The 18,551-nt window shown below is 37.0% G+C and overlaps 1 protein-coding gene across 1 annotated transcript in view; it reads right to left on the bottom strand.

The window, feature by feature from the left end:
* PEX7 (peroxisomal biogenesis factor 7) overlaps positions 1 to 18,551 on the bottom strand; it is an 84,965-nt gene that overhangs the window by 21,174 nt on the left and 45,240 nt on the right. Inside the window, exon 9 of the mRNA XM_045865614.3 lies at positions 2,504 to 2,603. Within this exon, the coding sequence (XP_045721570.1) occupies positions 2,504 to 2,603 (100 nt within the window). The remainder of the gene's footprint in view (positions 1 to 2,503; positions 2,604 to 18,551) is intronic.

Here is an 18,551-nt window from a genome sequence, read left to right as displayed (position 1 = left end):
TGAATAAAAGAATCAATGAATGTCAAAGAGCATTAAGAGAAACAGAAAAATAGATAATTCTGTAATAATACTTTCAAATGATTAAAAATACATTAATAATAAAAGATGCACTAACTAAAAAAACTCTTTAATATTTCATTTGTATGACCTACAACACATAGCAAAAATTATATAAAGCAAATTTGACTAACCTTGAAGAATGGGGAGAAACATAAAATTTAGTTGATAATCTCAACATTCAACTTTTAAAAATATGACAAGTAAACAAATATATTTTCTTAAATTCTAATGTTGAATAATATACCATAAATAAAGAAGAAACAATTTCTTTCATTCTCAAGTACTAGCCATGCTCCCTCCCATCCCAGGGTCTGTGATATACTATTACTTTTTTATGATATTCCTCTGTCTCTTCACTAGTTAACACTTCCTCGTCAGATCTCAGATAAGCTTCACTTCCTTACAGATGTTTTATACAGGTCAAATATCTATCCTAATTATGAACCTCTGAGGAGCAACGTACTTCTCCTTCATAGGCTTGTCACAGCTGTCTATTCACATTCATTTGTGAGATTAGTTGATACAATAGTAGACTAAATGCTTTATGAAGACATGGCCCACATTTACTTTCATTCCTCACTGAATCCCCAGTACCTAGTACAAGTCCGACATACGAAAATATCTGTGGAAAGAGTAAATGAATGAGAGGGAGTGGTCTTACTTTTAAGGTCCCTCCTAATCCCAAGATTCTGTCCCACTATGAGTTAATTCAGTGGAGATTTCTAGTACAATTGAACTGTATATTATGCCACTGAATTTGATGCTTCTTTAGAGCTCAAAGACCCCTGCTTCTCCATTCCTATTTGCTCCCAACAGCAACTATTTCCTTAGTACAAATGGAGTTTGGTTATTCAACCAGAAGAGATGGTTGGCAGTCACCAGATTATAAAATACACACACACATATATATGTGGCCATGTGATAAAATCTCTTACTACTTAAGAGATTTTAAAATATGACTAATACAAAATGATTAATAAATATGATTAATAAATCCTCTGAAAACAAAGTTCCTTTTAATAAGGTGGTCTGTGTGTAGAGGATTTAGAAAACACTTGACGCTCTGGGCGAGGAACTGCCATGACCATGTACACTGAGGAGGCCATAGTCTGGGACGCATGAAGTGCAGGTTAACAGAAATATATGAGAAGGAAAACATTTACTTAGGGTCCTTTGTTTGGCAGTGCCACATTCCAATAGGTACACTGCAACTTTTTTTAACTAGGACAGCAAACAGGTGTGATTATTTTATTAAAAACCATCTATAATAAATGTATTTCTCAGAAAAGGAACTAGTTCATTTGAAACACATTATATTTACATTAAATAAATATTACACCTATCACTATTTCAGGTTCTTCTCAGATGTCATTAAATCATTTAAAAACAATTATTCTAATGTTAATGAGAATATTCTAATGCCTAATAAGAATATTTTATGTATTTATTTTTTGAGAATATTTTATAATGAGAATTGTCTTAAGTTCCTAAAATTAAAAAAAAAAAAAAGTATCCATTTAAATTTAAGAATACAGTAATGAGAAACGGGATTTGCTTTTGGTCCAAGTTCTAAAATTCATCATAAAAACATAATTTCTTAGTCATACTCTAGAATTTCCACATATTATTTTGTTTCATGATTATGTTGGTGTTTTCACACAGTCTGTGTTATAAAGTGTCTGATCACTCAACATACCATAGTGTTTCTGACCTGAGTTTATAATTTCCAAAACTGAAACTGCATTAAAAAAAAAAAAAAACTCTGAAGAATATTTAAAGTCCAAAATATTGACTCTCAAGTCCTCAAGAGAACAAAAGGGGGAAAATAAGAAGTTTATTAATTTTTTTTAAGATTTATTTATTTTAGAGAGAGCAAGTGCATGCATGAATGGGGGGAGGGGCAGAGGGAGAGGGAGAGAAGCAGACTCCCGCTGAGCACAGAGCCTCACACAGGCTCGATCCCATGACCCTGAGATCATGACCTGAGACGAAATCAAGAGCCCATGCTTAACCAACTGAGCCACCTGGGCACCCCTTAAGTTTAATTAAAACAGTAGCCATGCTACTCTATCTGGTTGCCCATTGGAAGCTTCTCTTCTGACACGTGGTGTGGAGAGGATGATGACAGTCCTGAGAGGAAAATGACCTACCCATCATCTCAAATGCTCAGTGAGGCAACTGAATCTAGAACCACACTCCTGACTCTCACAAACCTCTGAGGACAAGCCATTCCCATTCTATTCTTCTCTTGTTACCCTTTCTATTGGGAGAGGTCTGCTCAAATGCTCAAGTTTATGTAACAAAAGAGATCAAGTTAATTAAGTAAATATACGTTGTCCTGCCCTAAAGGCAAAAGTGTCTTCCTGACAGCAGCATACGCCGTGCATAGAGCTAGTTGCAAACTGCATGGGTAAGAAAAACATCAGGAGATCACACCCATTACCTGAGTAGGACTCTGAAGACTTAAATCTAAACCACAAGTGAACTCCGTGTGATGTTCCACTGTTTCAAGAAGAGGGTCAGGCTTTGAAAAGTTCCAGAATCTGTGAATATAAACAGAAAGAAATAATTTAAGTGCTAAAATTACCCAAAAATGGATCTAAGAAAAAATAGATATTTACCACAGCAGGGTCTTTATCAAGACAGCTTCAACCAATTCTTAAATACAGAGCCCCACTATTGATCTACATAAAAAAACTAATAAAAAATGTACCCCATTCTATTAAATAAAAAAATGAAATTATTAATCAATCTACCCTTGTAGATTATTCCCATTAGTATACCTTGTAGGATAGAAGCTTAACAAGTTTTAGTTAAAAAAAAATTTTTATATTGCACAAGGACATTTAAGATGAGATATACTATGCTTCTGTAGCAATTTCTAAAAGCATTCATGACTGTAAAATAAGGATATTGGATTACCCGAACTCTAACATTTTGTGATTTTTAAATACTTCATTTCTCAACAACTGATATGAAAAGATCTTAGGTTTAATTTACATTTCAACAGCAATTCAGATTCTTTAAAAAGAATCTGTTCTCTTATAAAAATCTCGGTAATTCTGAAAAAAAAATTTTTTTTTGAGGCACAGCCTTTCTTATGGATTCTACATCAATGTAATTTCTAGAGTCAAGAAACTGAAATATGTTTTCCTGGGCCAATATTAAGTATTCCATTTATTCTCTATAGACTGGGAGTGGTACTGTTTATCATAATATGTCTCTGATTTCTACTGTACAGATAGGAACTTGGCCCTATTTTCAATATACAAAATAGTACTTTATTTCTAAAGCTTTATTTGCTCATCATCTTTCTTATTTGACTCTAAACACTCCATAAAAATGGCACATTCAGGATCATAGAGTCATACTCCAATTCAGCCTCCCTAATGATCTGCAACATGGAACACACTGAAGGTTTAGCAGATCTCTTTGAAAGAGAGTAAATACACAGAACCAACAGTCATAGTTTGTTTAACCTGGTGATATTATTTCCCTAATAAATACAGGGTTGGTCTTATTAAGTTTGAAAAGGATTGTTGCTATGGATAAACCACTGTGTGGGTACCAGAGAGACAATGAATAAATAGCTCATTTATCAGATTACTGAAATCTACAAAAATATTTAAGGAGAGTGATTTTACTTTTGAAAATTTCCTATTCAAACAAATGAGGGAACAGGCTGCAGTCCTTCTCAGAAATCATAAAAGTGGCCTCCACTGTCTTTGCATATTTGTTCCTTTGGGTCTAGAGACAGATACTGTACTGAAATCTAATTTTCTAGATTTTGATAATGTTTATATAAGCAAAAGTAAATAAGTCATCATGTAATTTTGTTTCTAGAACATGGTTATTCACTGATTTGCATTATTTGAAACAGTAATCAAATGATTTTGTAAATACCCACTATGTTCCAAAAAATATTCAAAATGGTTTTAAAAATGAGTATTTAATATGGCCAAAAAAATGAGTTAAAGGAAAAGGACAGGAAAATAAATCTGAACTTGCAATGAGATTGATAAACAAAAATAAAAAGCATCTTCAACATCTCTGAAGGAAACACAGAGATGTTGCTTCATAGGCTGCTACTCATGAGTCAATGGTATCACCCCAAAGGGCAGGGTAGTAGAATCATTCTATAGGAAGGTCAACTTAATCTAGGTATTCAGCTTTCTGACTTCATTTGGGATTTAGATTCTATTTCAATAGAATGGATGAGCATTTGTCTTCAGACCAACCATAGAAATTGGCTTGTGAATTTCAGCAGAACTTTTTAAGGATAATAAAAGCAAAAGGATTCATTTGTACCCTCCTGACAAGTTCCTGGAATGCAGTTTTTGTTATTATTTTGCTTTTTTTTGATAGTTAAGGAAAAGGTGGCACTGAGGACAAAACAGGTGGGCCTTATCAAAATTAGGATGCCCAATAAGAATGCATGTGTGAAAACATCCGTTAGCTTTAAAATATGATAAGGGAAGTCACACATGCAGGAGGGCCAAAATTCTACTCAAAAAGTCAAGCTGCAGGCACCTGGTTGGCTCAGTCCTGAAAGGAAGTGACTCTTGATCTCTGGGTCGTGAGTTCGAGCCCCACGCTGGGTATAGCGATTACACCAATAAATAAAACTTAAAAAAAAAAAAAAGGAAAAACTGAATTTGCTCTAATACACAGCTTAACAGGCAGTCAAGTCGCCACACAGCTCCACACCAGATTCACACCCATCCTAACTTTAACCTGATAAAAACTATCAGGTATTTACCTGCAATCTACAAAACACTCATCAAACAAGATACACACTACAACTCTAAGGATACTAGACGTTCGCTAGACGAACGTCTTAAAAGTGCTACCGGCTTAATTCCATCAGTTCACAGCTCTGATGGAAATTATGTAATACACAAATTATGCCTATTGTGCATATGATAGTACAAAAATTATCACTTCCAGCAGAATGGCTGACTAGGTGTCTAGAACATTCTTACTGAAAAAAAAATCCTAGATAACATAAAACAAACACTACCACAAAAACTTCATAAGAGCATCAGTGAGGAGCACTCAGGTCAAAAGTAAGACTGAGGCTCAGAGCAGCACATGGGCCATGAGCCAGCTTTTGCCTTGAGAGGGTCTGCTGAACAGGAAGACTGGAGCTTCAATTTCCTAAACTTCGAGGGGATCGGGAGCCAGAAAAATCAGCAAGATTAATGTTAATATTTATAACTTAAGAAAATTTTCAGTAAACTAAAATATCTTAACAAAAATATCAAGTTAAAGACAGTAAATGGCACAAGCTATGTAAGGTGAGAAAACCAAAAGCTAAGCAATGCCTCTATACACTATAATCCATTTTTTCATCGCTAATGGCTTTTTTTAATAACAAAAGAAATATACGTATTTTTTTCCTCATTCCCACTCTCCAATGGCAACCACTGTCAACAGTTCGACGTGGACACTTCCAGAACTATTCCATGTTCCTCCATTCTAATTCCGCCAGGAAGGGGCGAGCAGTAAGGAGGGGGTGGGCATTTCTCCACATTTTCTCATGTTTTAATGTAAGGGGGTGGGCAAGGTCTCTCCTTGCAATCTTCTGAAATCAAAGGTTCCATAAGTTCTATATATCTGAGGGCCTTCATGTGCCTATCACACAAGTAAAATAGGCTCCTTTTATTGGGAGAAGTCAGGCTCCATATATCATTAAGCGGTCAAATTAGGCATGTTATTGTTAAGTGCAATGTTTGTTTTGGTCCAGCACATGTACGACTTGGTGCCTTTTTGTCTCTTCGCTGATGAAATCACTGACTATTTAAGTTCTCTCATGGGAAGTAAATATACTGGACAGGGTTCCAATGATTAAAAATATTACAGAACTGTAGGAACATTTTTCATTTAAATTGGAGATGGAGAGAGAGAAAAATTCATCACAGTACAAAGTCTTGTTTGAGTTCCTTTTTACCTTCTGATTCCACGCTTCTTTAACAAAGCAAGTATGGAGCACTATGTTAAATAAAACAGCCAAACTATTTCAAAAAGTAAGCTGAAATCATTTTTTACTTTACTAAAATATAATTTGAAATCCCTCTACTAACACTTCTGAAATTTAGCCAACATATGAGTGCAGTAGAACATTTATAATATTTTTCAAAATTCTTCTTTTTCCTTTCCTGTTCTCAACTTACGAGTTGGTCCATAATTCTCTGTGAGTCTTTCCTAACTACAATAGAAAAAGATGGGAAAAAACGCTGGCTCCTTTTTCATGTCTTAGAAGTTCATTAATTTTAGTCAAGCTCAATTTTAATTAATTTTAGTCACATTAATTTTAGTTGTGTTTTTAAAATTCTAAGCAAATTGCACAATTATAATTCCCTTTTTGCACTGCTTTAGGCTAGTGTTCTCTAGAATGAAGAATACAAAATGTCACAACAGCTGTTTTCTCATCACTTAATTACTTGTTCATTCAACAATTTGTGAGTCCTCGGATGTGCCAGGTACTGTGATGGGCGTCAGAAGGAAGAGAGATGTGGCGAGATAGACTGACATTCTTTAAAAAGACCACAGAAACATAAATGTCACTGCAACTGACAAGTGCCCCCAAAGACAATGTGGGATGGTATAAGAATGACATCCTGGGGTGCTTGGGTGGCTCAGTTGGTTGAGTGTCTTGGTTTCAGCTCAGGTCATGATCTCAGGATCCTGAGATCGAGCCCCATGTTGGGCTTTGTGTTCAGTGCCGAGTCTGCTTGAGATTCTCCCTCTGTCCCACTTGCACTCTTTCTCTCTCTCTCTGTCTCTCTCAAATAAATAAGTAAATCTTTTTTTTAAAAAAAAAAAAGAAGAATGAAATCCTGAGGAATTGACACTGAACTGAAATCTGAAGGTTGAGGAGTTAGCCAGATAGAGACCAGCTGACCCCTTGTCAGCAGGGAACAGAAGGTGTCCGATCACACAGGTCTTTTAGCCCATGTGAGGAATTTGGGATTTTCTCTTAAGTATAAAAAACAAAAGAAAAGGAAACAAACAACAACAAAAAAAACTGAAGGAGAGAGGTGCCTGGGTGGCTTAGTTGGTTAAGCGTCTGCCTTTGGCTCAGGTCATGATCCTAGAGTCCTGGGATCGAGCTCCATTTTGGACTCCCTGCTCAGTGGGGAGCCTGCTTCTCCCTCTCCCTCTGCTGCTCCCCCTGCTGTGCTCTCTCTCTCTCTCTCCCCGTGTCAAATAAATAAATAAAATCTTAAAAAAAAAAACTGAAGGAGATTTATATACTCGGCTTTACATTCTTTGAAAACATTTTCTTAGTAAACTTTTACATGTTACAATAGTTTTAAATCTGCAGAGCACTTCTGAACAAAGTAGAGTTCCCATATAGTATGACCCTGTGCAGTATGGGTCCAAAAAGAGTAAATACCAGCTTGGATTTAAGACGGTGACAGTGATGATGAAGAAAGGTTAATGGACTGGAGATATATAGAGGCAGAAGAATTAAGAGAACAGAGGAAACAACAATGATTAATGGAATAGGAAAAAAATAAAGAATGATTCCTATGTTTCTGGCTTCTATCATAGTACTTATGATACTTCCATGTATTTAGTTATTTATAGATCTTTTTTCTTCTAAAAGGCACTAAACTCCTTGAATTCAGGGACAGTGTCCTATTCTTCTTTGTATGTCTAGCATATATAAAAGTATCTGACACACGGACACCCAAAGAATGTCTTAAATGAATGAAAAAAAATAAATGTGAATATTGAGGACAAGATAAATAACAAAGGCCACCTCACAAATAAAGTAACTTTAAATCACCTATAGACATGGTTCCCAAATGATGGACCACAGACTCATTCCTCTGCTTTGCTGAGGAATTTTTTCTGAAAATTCCAATTGGGTAGATCTGTATGGAATCCAAAAATCCCTTCCCAGGACGTGGTGCCTGGAAAGGCCTGGAAGTTACCAATCTAAAGTAGTAGCACTTCAACAGATACAGATTTGATAAATTCCCATCAGAAACAACAGTGATTCTAGGCATCAGGCAGAAGGGGAGGCAAGGAAAAAAGCCAGTGTGTGTGGGGGGGTCTCAACCTTAACTAAATGCAATCAACTGAGAAACTTTAAAAAACTGATGTGGGAATGCTATCCCTAGAAATTCTGATTTAATTGGCCTGGGGTATGTCATGGGCATTGGGAGGTTCAAACATTCTCCAGGTGATTGTAATGTACAGCCAAGGTTGAGCTTCTTGAGGGGGTGGGGGTGGGGTGGCAGATATTATCCATTAATTGAGAATCACTGATCTAGACCAACAGTTCTCAAACTTAACTTTGCATCAGAATCACCTGGCGTGCTTATGAAAAACAGAAGGTATGGAGTGAGGCTCAAGAATTTGCTTTAGAGATTAAGTAATCTATTGTGACACAGTTAATAAATGGCAGCCCCAATGTACAGACTTTACTGGCACCATGTCCAGTACTTCTTCTACTGAAAGATGCTGCCATTCGCTTTTTCTCGGTCATGCCAAGGAACCTGGAATATAGGTGGCCTGGGGCTCTTCAGGTAGCTCTGATTAATACCCTGAACGTTCAAATGGCCTTGGACCAAGTCAGGCTTCCCCTATACTCCTCAAACTACATAGAAAATTCCATTAGCCAAAGCCCATGCCAACAGTCCATTAGTCTGCCAGCTTACATTCAAAACCAATACCCTAAGAAAAGTACAAGCTAGAATAAAGTTTAACTCCTCTGGCAAGGAGTTCAGAAATTTTCCTTTCTTCTAATATTTTTTACATGCACTTACTGGATCTCCCATCGATCTTGCTATGCCTTCCTGACTTTTGCATCACTCAACTGATCAGCTCCTTCTGTAATCCCCATCTTTTTGAAGTGAATCCTCCCTGAGCAGAACACATGGAACCATGGGCTTATTATTTTATTGTCTGTATTGCTTTTGGAGGGGATTAAAACATAGAAATTATAGACTAGCAAAACAATCTTGTTAAAGAGCTGAACATTCATTCATTGAAGAATATTCACTGGGTGCTAAGGCTCATTTGTTTGCATGACTAGATTAGAAAGCTGTTTATTTTTGTAACTGGTAATGACAAAAATAAAGCCTAAAACTGAAAAATACTGTCTGCTAAATGAAAAAGTATGATTGATTTCAAAGAATTACTGAACAATTTTCAAAGAACTTTTAGAACGACTCATTCACAAAAATCCAGGAACCATATTTACAAACTTTCAAGGTTAAACACAAAATTCTAGAATTAAGATTCTCTACCAAAATAAACGCATTTTAATATTTCAGTTAAAACTTTAATTAGATCAGTATTTTAGAGGGACTTACTCCACTTCATCACAATAAACATTAAGCCCAGGAGCCACATACCACAAAGCCTAGCGTACTTTGACAAATTAAAGAAAACCATTAGCTGATGGAAGGCTTGCTCTGAGAGGATTCATGGTTGCAATCCACAGGGATACAGGATGGTTTTCTGAAGAATGCCACATCTCAGCAAGAGGAGACATAAGAAGAAAAACGTAAAAACTCTTAGAGGCTTTGTTTACTGCTCACTGGTACAAACTGGAGAACCATGAAATAATTTTGTAATCAAGTTTCAAACAACATCTTAAAAAAGAAACAAACTGGGAAGAACTCTATCTGGCATGACATGAAATAGTATCAGTATCTCAGGGATGAGAATAGTCTATGTTCAACTGAACCATCACCAGCACCAAAATGTGGCTACGGAGGTTAACTACCTACCAAATGTGACAAAAGTTTATTTCACAGAAGTACAGACCACAGTGGGATCGGATGAGGCTGCAGGAGAACTTGGCCCCTAAGTGCTGAAGAACTAAACTGGTAACAATTGCTCACCTGCTCCAGTCCTTTATCAGCTATATCCCTCTGACTCCTAAAGTCCTCATCTCTGCAGCTAAGCATTTGTGAATAAACCCACTCAACCTGTCAGGCGTCTACACAGCTTACAAGGATCTCCTTTACTGAACAACTCTCTTGTCAGTGGAGGGTGGATATAGCGATGGGGAGAGAAGCAGACATCGATACATGTGGGAGAAAGAAAAACACACGGAGCAGACCAAATAATTCTGCTTCTTTTCTGGTGACTGGGCAGGAAAGCTTAAGGAAAAAAAAAAATAAAGAAAAGAAAAAAAAATCAGTGCAGAAAGAGGAGAAATGAGAGCAGGCACTTGAGTCAAGCAGTTTCAGTACCTTCCCTGGCCCCTGGGGCACTCGTGCCCTGGTGCTCGGAGGGGTCCCAGATCCTGAGTAATGTCTCTCCTTTTCTATATAAGCTAGCTCGAGATGGGTTCCGTTTTACACACGAGTCTGCACACAGTGCACACACACGCAGACACACACTTGCCCTTCACATGCTGAATTTTAACATACAAGTAGATTGCTCATTACTGGTGTTTATTCTCTGTATGGTTCACTCTATTAGGTCAAATCTCCAAGATTCAGTGTTAGAATAGTGTTGCCACATTCCAGATTGGAGCTTCAGGGCAGACTTCAAGGGTGAATTTTTTTTTTTTTTAAGATTTTATTTATTTGAGAGAGAGAGGGATAGCACAGAGGGAAAATGAGAGGGAGAAGCAGACTCCCTGCTGAGCAGAGATCCTGACGCGCAGCTCAATCCCAGGACCCTGAGATCATGACCTGAGCTGAAGGCAGACACTTGCTTAACCGACTCGGCCACCCAGGTGCCCCTCAAGGGTGAATTATTTATCCTTGAGTTCTTAGGGGACAGAACAAAGTACTAACAGCTGGTGGGTAGTACCTAGTTGATCTAAATAAACAGGCTCACTGTGTGTGCAAACAAAGGGGTGGGGACACTGAGGTTTTCTGCTCAATTACCTTTTTCTTAAAAACTGTAACTGCACAGATTAGTATCCACTAATTCTACAAGGCTTATAACAAAGAACAGAAGCTTCCTGTACAGCTCCCTCCACCCTTCACCTCAGAGGCCATGGCTTTCCATTCTTCTAGCTGTTCCTTCTGATACGCTGTACTTAACTTCCGCGAAATTTCCAAATAATATGCTCATAGAATTCATTGATTATTTTCACTTTCACATATCTTTTGACTTTCTACCGTGAGAGATGAGGCAAAGCATTATCTACATTAGAAAATATACATATACGTGGGCGCCTGGGTGGCTCAGTTGGTTAAGCGACTGCCTTCAGCTCAGGTCATGATCCTGGAGTCCCTGGATCGAGTCCCGCATCGGGCTTCCTGCTCGGCAGGGAGTCTGCTTCTCCCTCTGACCCTCCCCTCTCTCATGTGCTCTTTCTCATTCTCTCTCTCTTAAATAAATAAATAAAATCTTTAAAAATATATATATATACACATATACGCAACAAAAGCCACTCAGCTGCCTATTCAAACTGCACAACCCAAGTTCTTAAAAATTATAATGCAAATTAACTAACAAACTCCGGAAATTTTCTGCTAATCAACACAATTCAAAGTTCAAAGCAGTGACTGACACGGCACTAAGCTAAGGCTTAACATTCCTCACTGCTTTTAGATCTATGTATTTCTTCACGTGCTTGCATTAGGTTATGAATTACACACAGATTTGGCTTGGTTCTTAATGAAAACTGTCAGCACTAAATAGTTCTGAAAATGTCCTGCAGTTACAAATCAAGGAATTTAAAATCAAAAGTCTTACACATTCCTTTCTAATTAATGTACATTGTTTCATTTTATAGGAAACTACTTTCATTTTTCACCTGGCATTTAACTTGCAAAATTATGCTTCACTTCATCAGAAACTCTTTCCAATATGACAATAATTAACACAAGACTTTTCTAATTTAAACAAGTCTAATGGAAAAACTCTTTGGGACATATAAAAACATCAATCTATAAACAAACTTGGGATTTATTGCTTCATACATACAAATATCTTAACTATTAGTTATATGAAGCTCAAGGAGATTTATTAGTAAATTGCATTTGACAATTGATTGTAGGAAAAAAACAAAAAAAATCTATCTGTAAATTTAGTTGACAAACAGGATACCAATACGATGGTTCCAAATTTGTTAAAGAGCAAAATTTTGTGATCTAGTCAGTCCTGACTTAAATGCAATACAACAGCAAGTTTTACCCTGGAAAAATATCCCTCTCTTATCCCAACAGGACTTTCCACTTTAAATTCACAGTTTGATTAATGACTACCTCAAACATAAAGGGAAAGCCATATTAAAAATACAATTGTTGTAGGCTTTTACACTCAAGAGTGAGCCAAGGGTAATACAACTTTTTATGTAATTTGAATTCACTTACATCTAAAACATTTATTTAGAATATACACGTACCAGGTACTAGGGACAAAACAATGAAACAGACACCCATAGCCTGTAATCAGGTCATGTACTTTATTAACATAAAATATATTCAGTATTAAAATATCCTTATCAGAGTTGAGCAAATATGTGAATGCGAATATTCTCATTCTTAAAAAGTAAACCAAAGATAACTACATTAAGATGCTTTCCTAATATCAGTGGTGAGGTTTAGTGAACCTCTGCCACAAAGCAAAAGCTGTGATAGAGTTACAAAGACACATCTGAGATATCTGAGTGGCACACGATATTAAACAACTCTTTGATCATTTTCAGGATTCAATCACAGTTACTCAAATGTTAACAGTTAGTGTCATATCATAGCCACATAATTTTTCTTGTGGTTTGATGAACAAATGCAGAGGAATTAAGAACAACTGTCTGAAAAGATGAGGTAAAATCATCATTTGAAACTGCATCTGAGCTCACATTCAGCCACGTTTCTTACCTATTTACTTTGACTGACCTTTTTTTGTGGGTAAGGGGCACTAGGTAAAGTTGAAAGGAAAGGTTTGCGAGACAGAGTACATATTCAGCTATACTATCTGTTTACTTTGGCTGACCTTTTTTTATGGGGAAGGGGAAGAAAGAGAAGTATCTGCCTGTGGAAATCTCTGTGCTAATAAACATAAGGATCAAAAAAGCCCATCAACCACACCAAAGTTAAGACACTTACTATATAAAGGAAAATCCCATGAGAGTAAATGCGACAAAGATAAAAGGTATTTCTGTGTCTGCTGCTTTGTTAAGACTCTAAGTTTACTACAATACGATTAAAGACCATTTCCTGCTTATGCAACATAATCAAGCTATTTATCTTATTTTACAATTAAACAGTATCACTAAATATCATATTTATGAGAAGGTATTAGTAAGAAACGTTTTCAGTGTCTTATTTTACATGGGCAAATACAGCTTACTTTTTTCTCAAATGTTGTTATTTTTAAAATCACCAACCCAAAGAAAAATTCTGAGATTATAATGAACACTCATATATTCTTTGTCTAGGTTCACCAATTGTTAAAATTTTACATTTGCTTTATCTTTCTCTACAAATACATATGTAAAATAATATTTTTGCTGAACCATTTAAAAATAAATCGCAGGAGTCATCAGTTGAGTGTCTTTTTGTGATTCTGCTTCTTTTTTAACAATTTTGATCAGAAATATAAGAGCATATATTTATAGTGACACAGTACTAAGTACAAAGTTTGAGGAATGTATGTGGATGAAAAAGAGAAGAAACTAAAATTTGTTGAGTGCCTGATATGGGCCAGGCACTATGGGGACAGCTTTGCATACACTGATATTTAAATCTCATAATAATATATTTTATGACTGAGGAAACAATGGCTCAGGGAGGTCAAGTGACTTTATAAGAGATTAAATATAACAATACCTAGTGATGGCAAATTCAGGATTTTAAACTGTATCTCTTTTTCTATTACATCATGCTGCCTTCCTAAGCAGTAATTTTAAAACAAATATATAGATAATAATTTAGAGAAAAATATAGGTTGAATTGAAGTAGTAGTGGTCATGTGGCCATGGATTTGAAGAGAATGATTCACGTATATTCACCTTTGTCTATGTGTACAAATATGCTCTGTTCTGGGTCATTCTGCACCAAATTCACAAAGTATGCTTCCCCCACCCCATCTTGACAATGGAACAAGAATTCCCATTCACAAAGCTCCTCCACAGTTTAAGCACCATAATTATCTTATTAAAGTAATACTAGGGAAAGCATGAATGATGAATACCTGAAGTCTCCCTACAGTACTTACATTTTAAAATAGAAAACTTATTATAACTATTCTCATTGAAAATATCTGCTATTTCTCGGAGCACTTATTATGTGCCAAAGGTGTTTACAATTTCATTTAATCTTCTGAACATCCCTGCAAAGTATCATTTCCTATATTTCACAGCTAGTGAATGGAGGAAACGGCCTTTCACCAAGTCTAATGGACTCAAAAGAGCATATGCTTACCCCACCACATAGAGGATTTTGAACCCATAGAACTTTCCTATATGTCTCCAGAGACCAAAGAATGTGGAAGGACAGTACTGCTTCTATATAACCTCCTGGCCCCCCACTTAGTACTTCTTTCTCACCTACTTACTTTATTAAATTATAATTTATGAGTAGATATTTAGAAAAGTTAGCAATTCTATATTCTTTCTGAATGAAATAGATATGAAGTCTTGGTCCTAGATTGTCTAATCACTCCCAATAAAACCTTAAAATTATATAAGTTGAAGTTAAACTACATTGTCGAGTCAGGAATGTATCCTATTTGTAACTTGGGACTTAAACATATTTCAATAACATATAGTTATTGAATATAGTTCACTTAATGACAGACCATCCGCTGTGTATTAACCATAGTAACATTGCACTTATTTAGGAATCTGACTTTTGAGAAGAACAACATCTCAAAACAGAGAAAAAAAAAATCCAGAAAAGTTAGTGTATGTGAAAAATGGCTATTTTTAAGCTTGTGAATTGTATTAAGTGAGCAGATTAAAAATAGTACATACAAAAGCAGAACAACATGTCACCTGGAAGCGAAGGAGAGTAGAGAAACATACAAAGAGCAAAAGAAAAGAAACTAGAAAGTAAAACTTTCTGGGGCCGCAGTTTCTCAGGACAGTTCTACATTACACAGACAGTTCAATAACTTACACAATGTCAGCCTTGGCCAGAGAAAGTTAGACTTTTTTAAAGAAAGATTTAAGATTATATACATACCTAAGTTATACACCAATTAAAGAAGTTAAAAAAAATTTGTATTAAGATACCCGAAATCCCAGCCGTCAGTAATCTCCTTTAAATTCTAATTATATCATGGGCACCTGGGTGGCTCAGTTGGTTAAGCGACTGCCTTCGGCTCAGGTCATGATCCTGGAGTCCCGGGATCGAGTCCCGCATCGGGCTCTCTGCTCGGCAGGGAGTCTGCTTCTCCCTCTGACCTTCCCCCTCTCATGCTCTCTCTCTCATTCTCTCTCTCAAATAAATAAATAAAATCTTTAAAATAAATAAATAAATTCTAGTTATATCTTTGCACTTTTCAATAAAAATGTGTATACATACATGTATGTTTGTGTATATACACTTACATGTGTATCTATATACACTTACAGGTGTATTTATATACACATATATCATAATGCTGAAAGGCTTTTAAATCCGTAATTGTTAAAAGGATGGCACATGGCACATAGCACATAACCTTTTATGCGTCCATCTTTGTCAAGACCCACTTTTGTAGACTACTTCAATCCCGAAATGATTATAGATATTATAGGCAATACTGTATTTTGGCAATTTAATCCCTAGGGAGATAATGTTTAACATAACAGGGGGAAATCGTACTATTTGGAGATACATAAAGGCCTGGGCTTATTAGAAGTGTTCAGGTATTGAGTAATATAAAAAGTACTAGCTTTGAAAATAAAAGATCTAGGTTCAAGTTTGGCTCCATAACTTGCCAGTTGTATGATAATGGCCTACTCTTCCACCTCCCAGAGTCAACTGCCTTCTGCATAAAACGAGTACACACCCAAGGTAGTGCTGTGTGAATGAAAGGAAATACTGTATATTAACATGCTTTATAAACTAGATATGGCTAATCAAAAATAAGAAGCTGTATCATTTTAAATACTGGGTGTTATGTGTAAGTGGTGAATCACTAAATTCCACTCCTGAAAACAATACTATGCTATATGTTAACTAACTAGAATTTAAGTAAAAATTTGAAAAAAAATAAGAAGTTAAATATAAGAACAGATACCGATGTGGAAGAATTTGAGGCATAATGAAGACTCTTTATTTGGACCTATCCTGCTCAATATTCCTACTGCCTGAAATCCGGGCGCTACTGACCCCGGAGGAAGGGGAGCCAACTGCTAACTGCAGGGTCTGTGCTGCCCATGCCAGGACCCTCTGCCCAGCCCCTGCCCACTAAATGTCAGAGGTGTCTGCTGGCACTGCCACAAAACCAAATATACCCCCACTAAGAATTACTGCAGGTTTAATTTAAAGTTAACTGTCACCAGGGAAACACACACAGTAAGCCTCAGGTCCTTCTGCCTCCATATAAATAAATGGATAAAAATGTTCTTCAAAGGCAGTAAAAGCCACTGAAAGGAGAGGAGGTAAACGATGCTTACGTAAAGTTTATCTGGCTTGTAACTTTCCAGATATTTTCCAATGGAAATGCACACATATACACATATTACAATTACAGAAGCTTTTTAAAATCAGTAATTATTAAGATCACAGTCACCTAGGTCTAGCCCCAGTGCAGTGCTGGAGCCAGCTCGTTCTGGTTTGCAAGAGCTGGCTGCGCACAACTTCCCAACCCTGGGCTCATGGACATCACGTCACGCTGGAAGCCTGGTATCCGCCGTGATGGGAGGACTTATACCACTGAATTTTTTTTTTTTTAAAGACTTTATTTATTTGACAGAGAGAGAGAGCACAAGTAGGCAGAACGGCGGGCATAGGAAGAGGGAGAAGCAGACTCTCTGCTGAGCAGGGAGCCCGATGCGGGGCTCGATCCCAGGACCCCAGGATCATGACCCAAGCGGAAGGCAGCCGCTTAACCAACTGAGCCACCCAGGCGCCCCGATACCACTGGACTCTTATTTCAAACACTACAAATCAGGTTACCCCCACCTGCCTAGAGAGCCAGTTGTTAAACATTTTTCAGACCACTGGTCAGCCCTTATTGAATTTTGTTGAATAATAAACTGTTAATAAACTAAAATGGGGTCATTATCTGGTCTTATAAACAAGAAAAGCACTGATAAAAATACTAGAATCAAAACCACAATGAGATACCACCTTCCACCAGTTAGAATGGCAAAAATGGACAGGGAGAGAAACAACAAATGTTGGTGAGGATGTGGAGAAAGGGGAACCCTCTGACACTGTTGGTGGGAATGCAAGCTGGTGCAGCCACTCTGGAAAACAGTATGGAGGTTCCTCAAGAAGTTAAAAATAGAGCTACTCTATGACCCAACCACTGCACTACTGGGTATTTATACCAAAGATACAGATGTAGTGAAACAAAGGGGCACCTTCACCCCAATGTCCATAGCAGCAATGTCCCCAAGAGCCAAACTGTGGAAGGAGCCAAGATGTCCTTCAACAGATGAATGGATAAAGAAGATATGGTACATATATACAATGGAATATTACTCAGCTATCAGAAAGGATGAATACCTACCATTTACATTGACATGGATGGAACTAGAGGGTATTATGCTAAGTGAAATAAGTCAATCAGAGAAAGACAATTATCATATGGTTTCACTCATACATGGAATCTAAGAATAGGACAGAGAATCATAGGGGAAGGGAGGGAAAACTGAATGGGAAGAAATCAGAGAGAGAGACAAATCATGAGAGACTCCTGACTCTGGGAAACAAACTGAAGGTTTCGGAAGGGGAGGTGGGTGGGGGAATGGGGTAACTGGGTGATGGACATTAACGAGGGCACATGATGTGATGAGCACTGGGTGTTATATGCAACTGACGAATCACTGAACACTACATCTGAAACTAATGATCTACTATATGTTGGCTAATTGAATTTAAATTAAAAAATACTATATTTTTATAGTATAAATTGAATTTAAATTAAAGAAACACTTATACTTTTGGAGCTCTGAACTGAAACTAAATTTAAAAGTTATGTACTAGAGAACATGTTGATAAAAAGTTGCACACTGTCACCAAGAAAATGACCTCCCAGGAGGCAGAGGACAACAAAAGGCCAGGTTGGGGCTGCCTGCTTTTGTGGCCATAAAATACAAATCGTTATCTCACCCTTAAGACAAGAGCTGAAATGGGCCTTGATCAACCCCAGAGAGATGGTCTTCTGTCACCATCCACCCTGGTGGTGTAAGAAATGGCAAACACTTATACAGCACTTGCTCTGTGCTGCATTTGTGGGTATTACTCATCCTGTCCTCACAGCAAGCCACTGTGGTAGGTACTATCATCCTCTCCATTTTACAGAAGAGGACACCGAGCATACTGTTTTAAAATAGCATGTTCAAGTTTATACAGATAGGCCTGGCTCCAGAGTCTTTGGTCCTAACTCCTATGTTACCCAGGAAT

Source organism: Mirounga angustirostris, unplaced genomic scaffold (genome assembly GCF_029215605.1).
Source record: "Mirounga angustirostris isolate CCGP_5_RB_7025 unplaced genomic scaffold, mMirAng1.0.hap1 SCAF_8, whole genome shotgun sequence".
Lineage (NCBI taxonomy): Eukaryota > Metazoa > Chordata > Mammalia > Carnivora > Phocidae > Mirounga > Mirounga angustirostris.
This window is presented reverse-complemented; position numbering and strand designations above follow the sequence as displayed.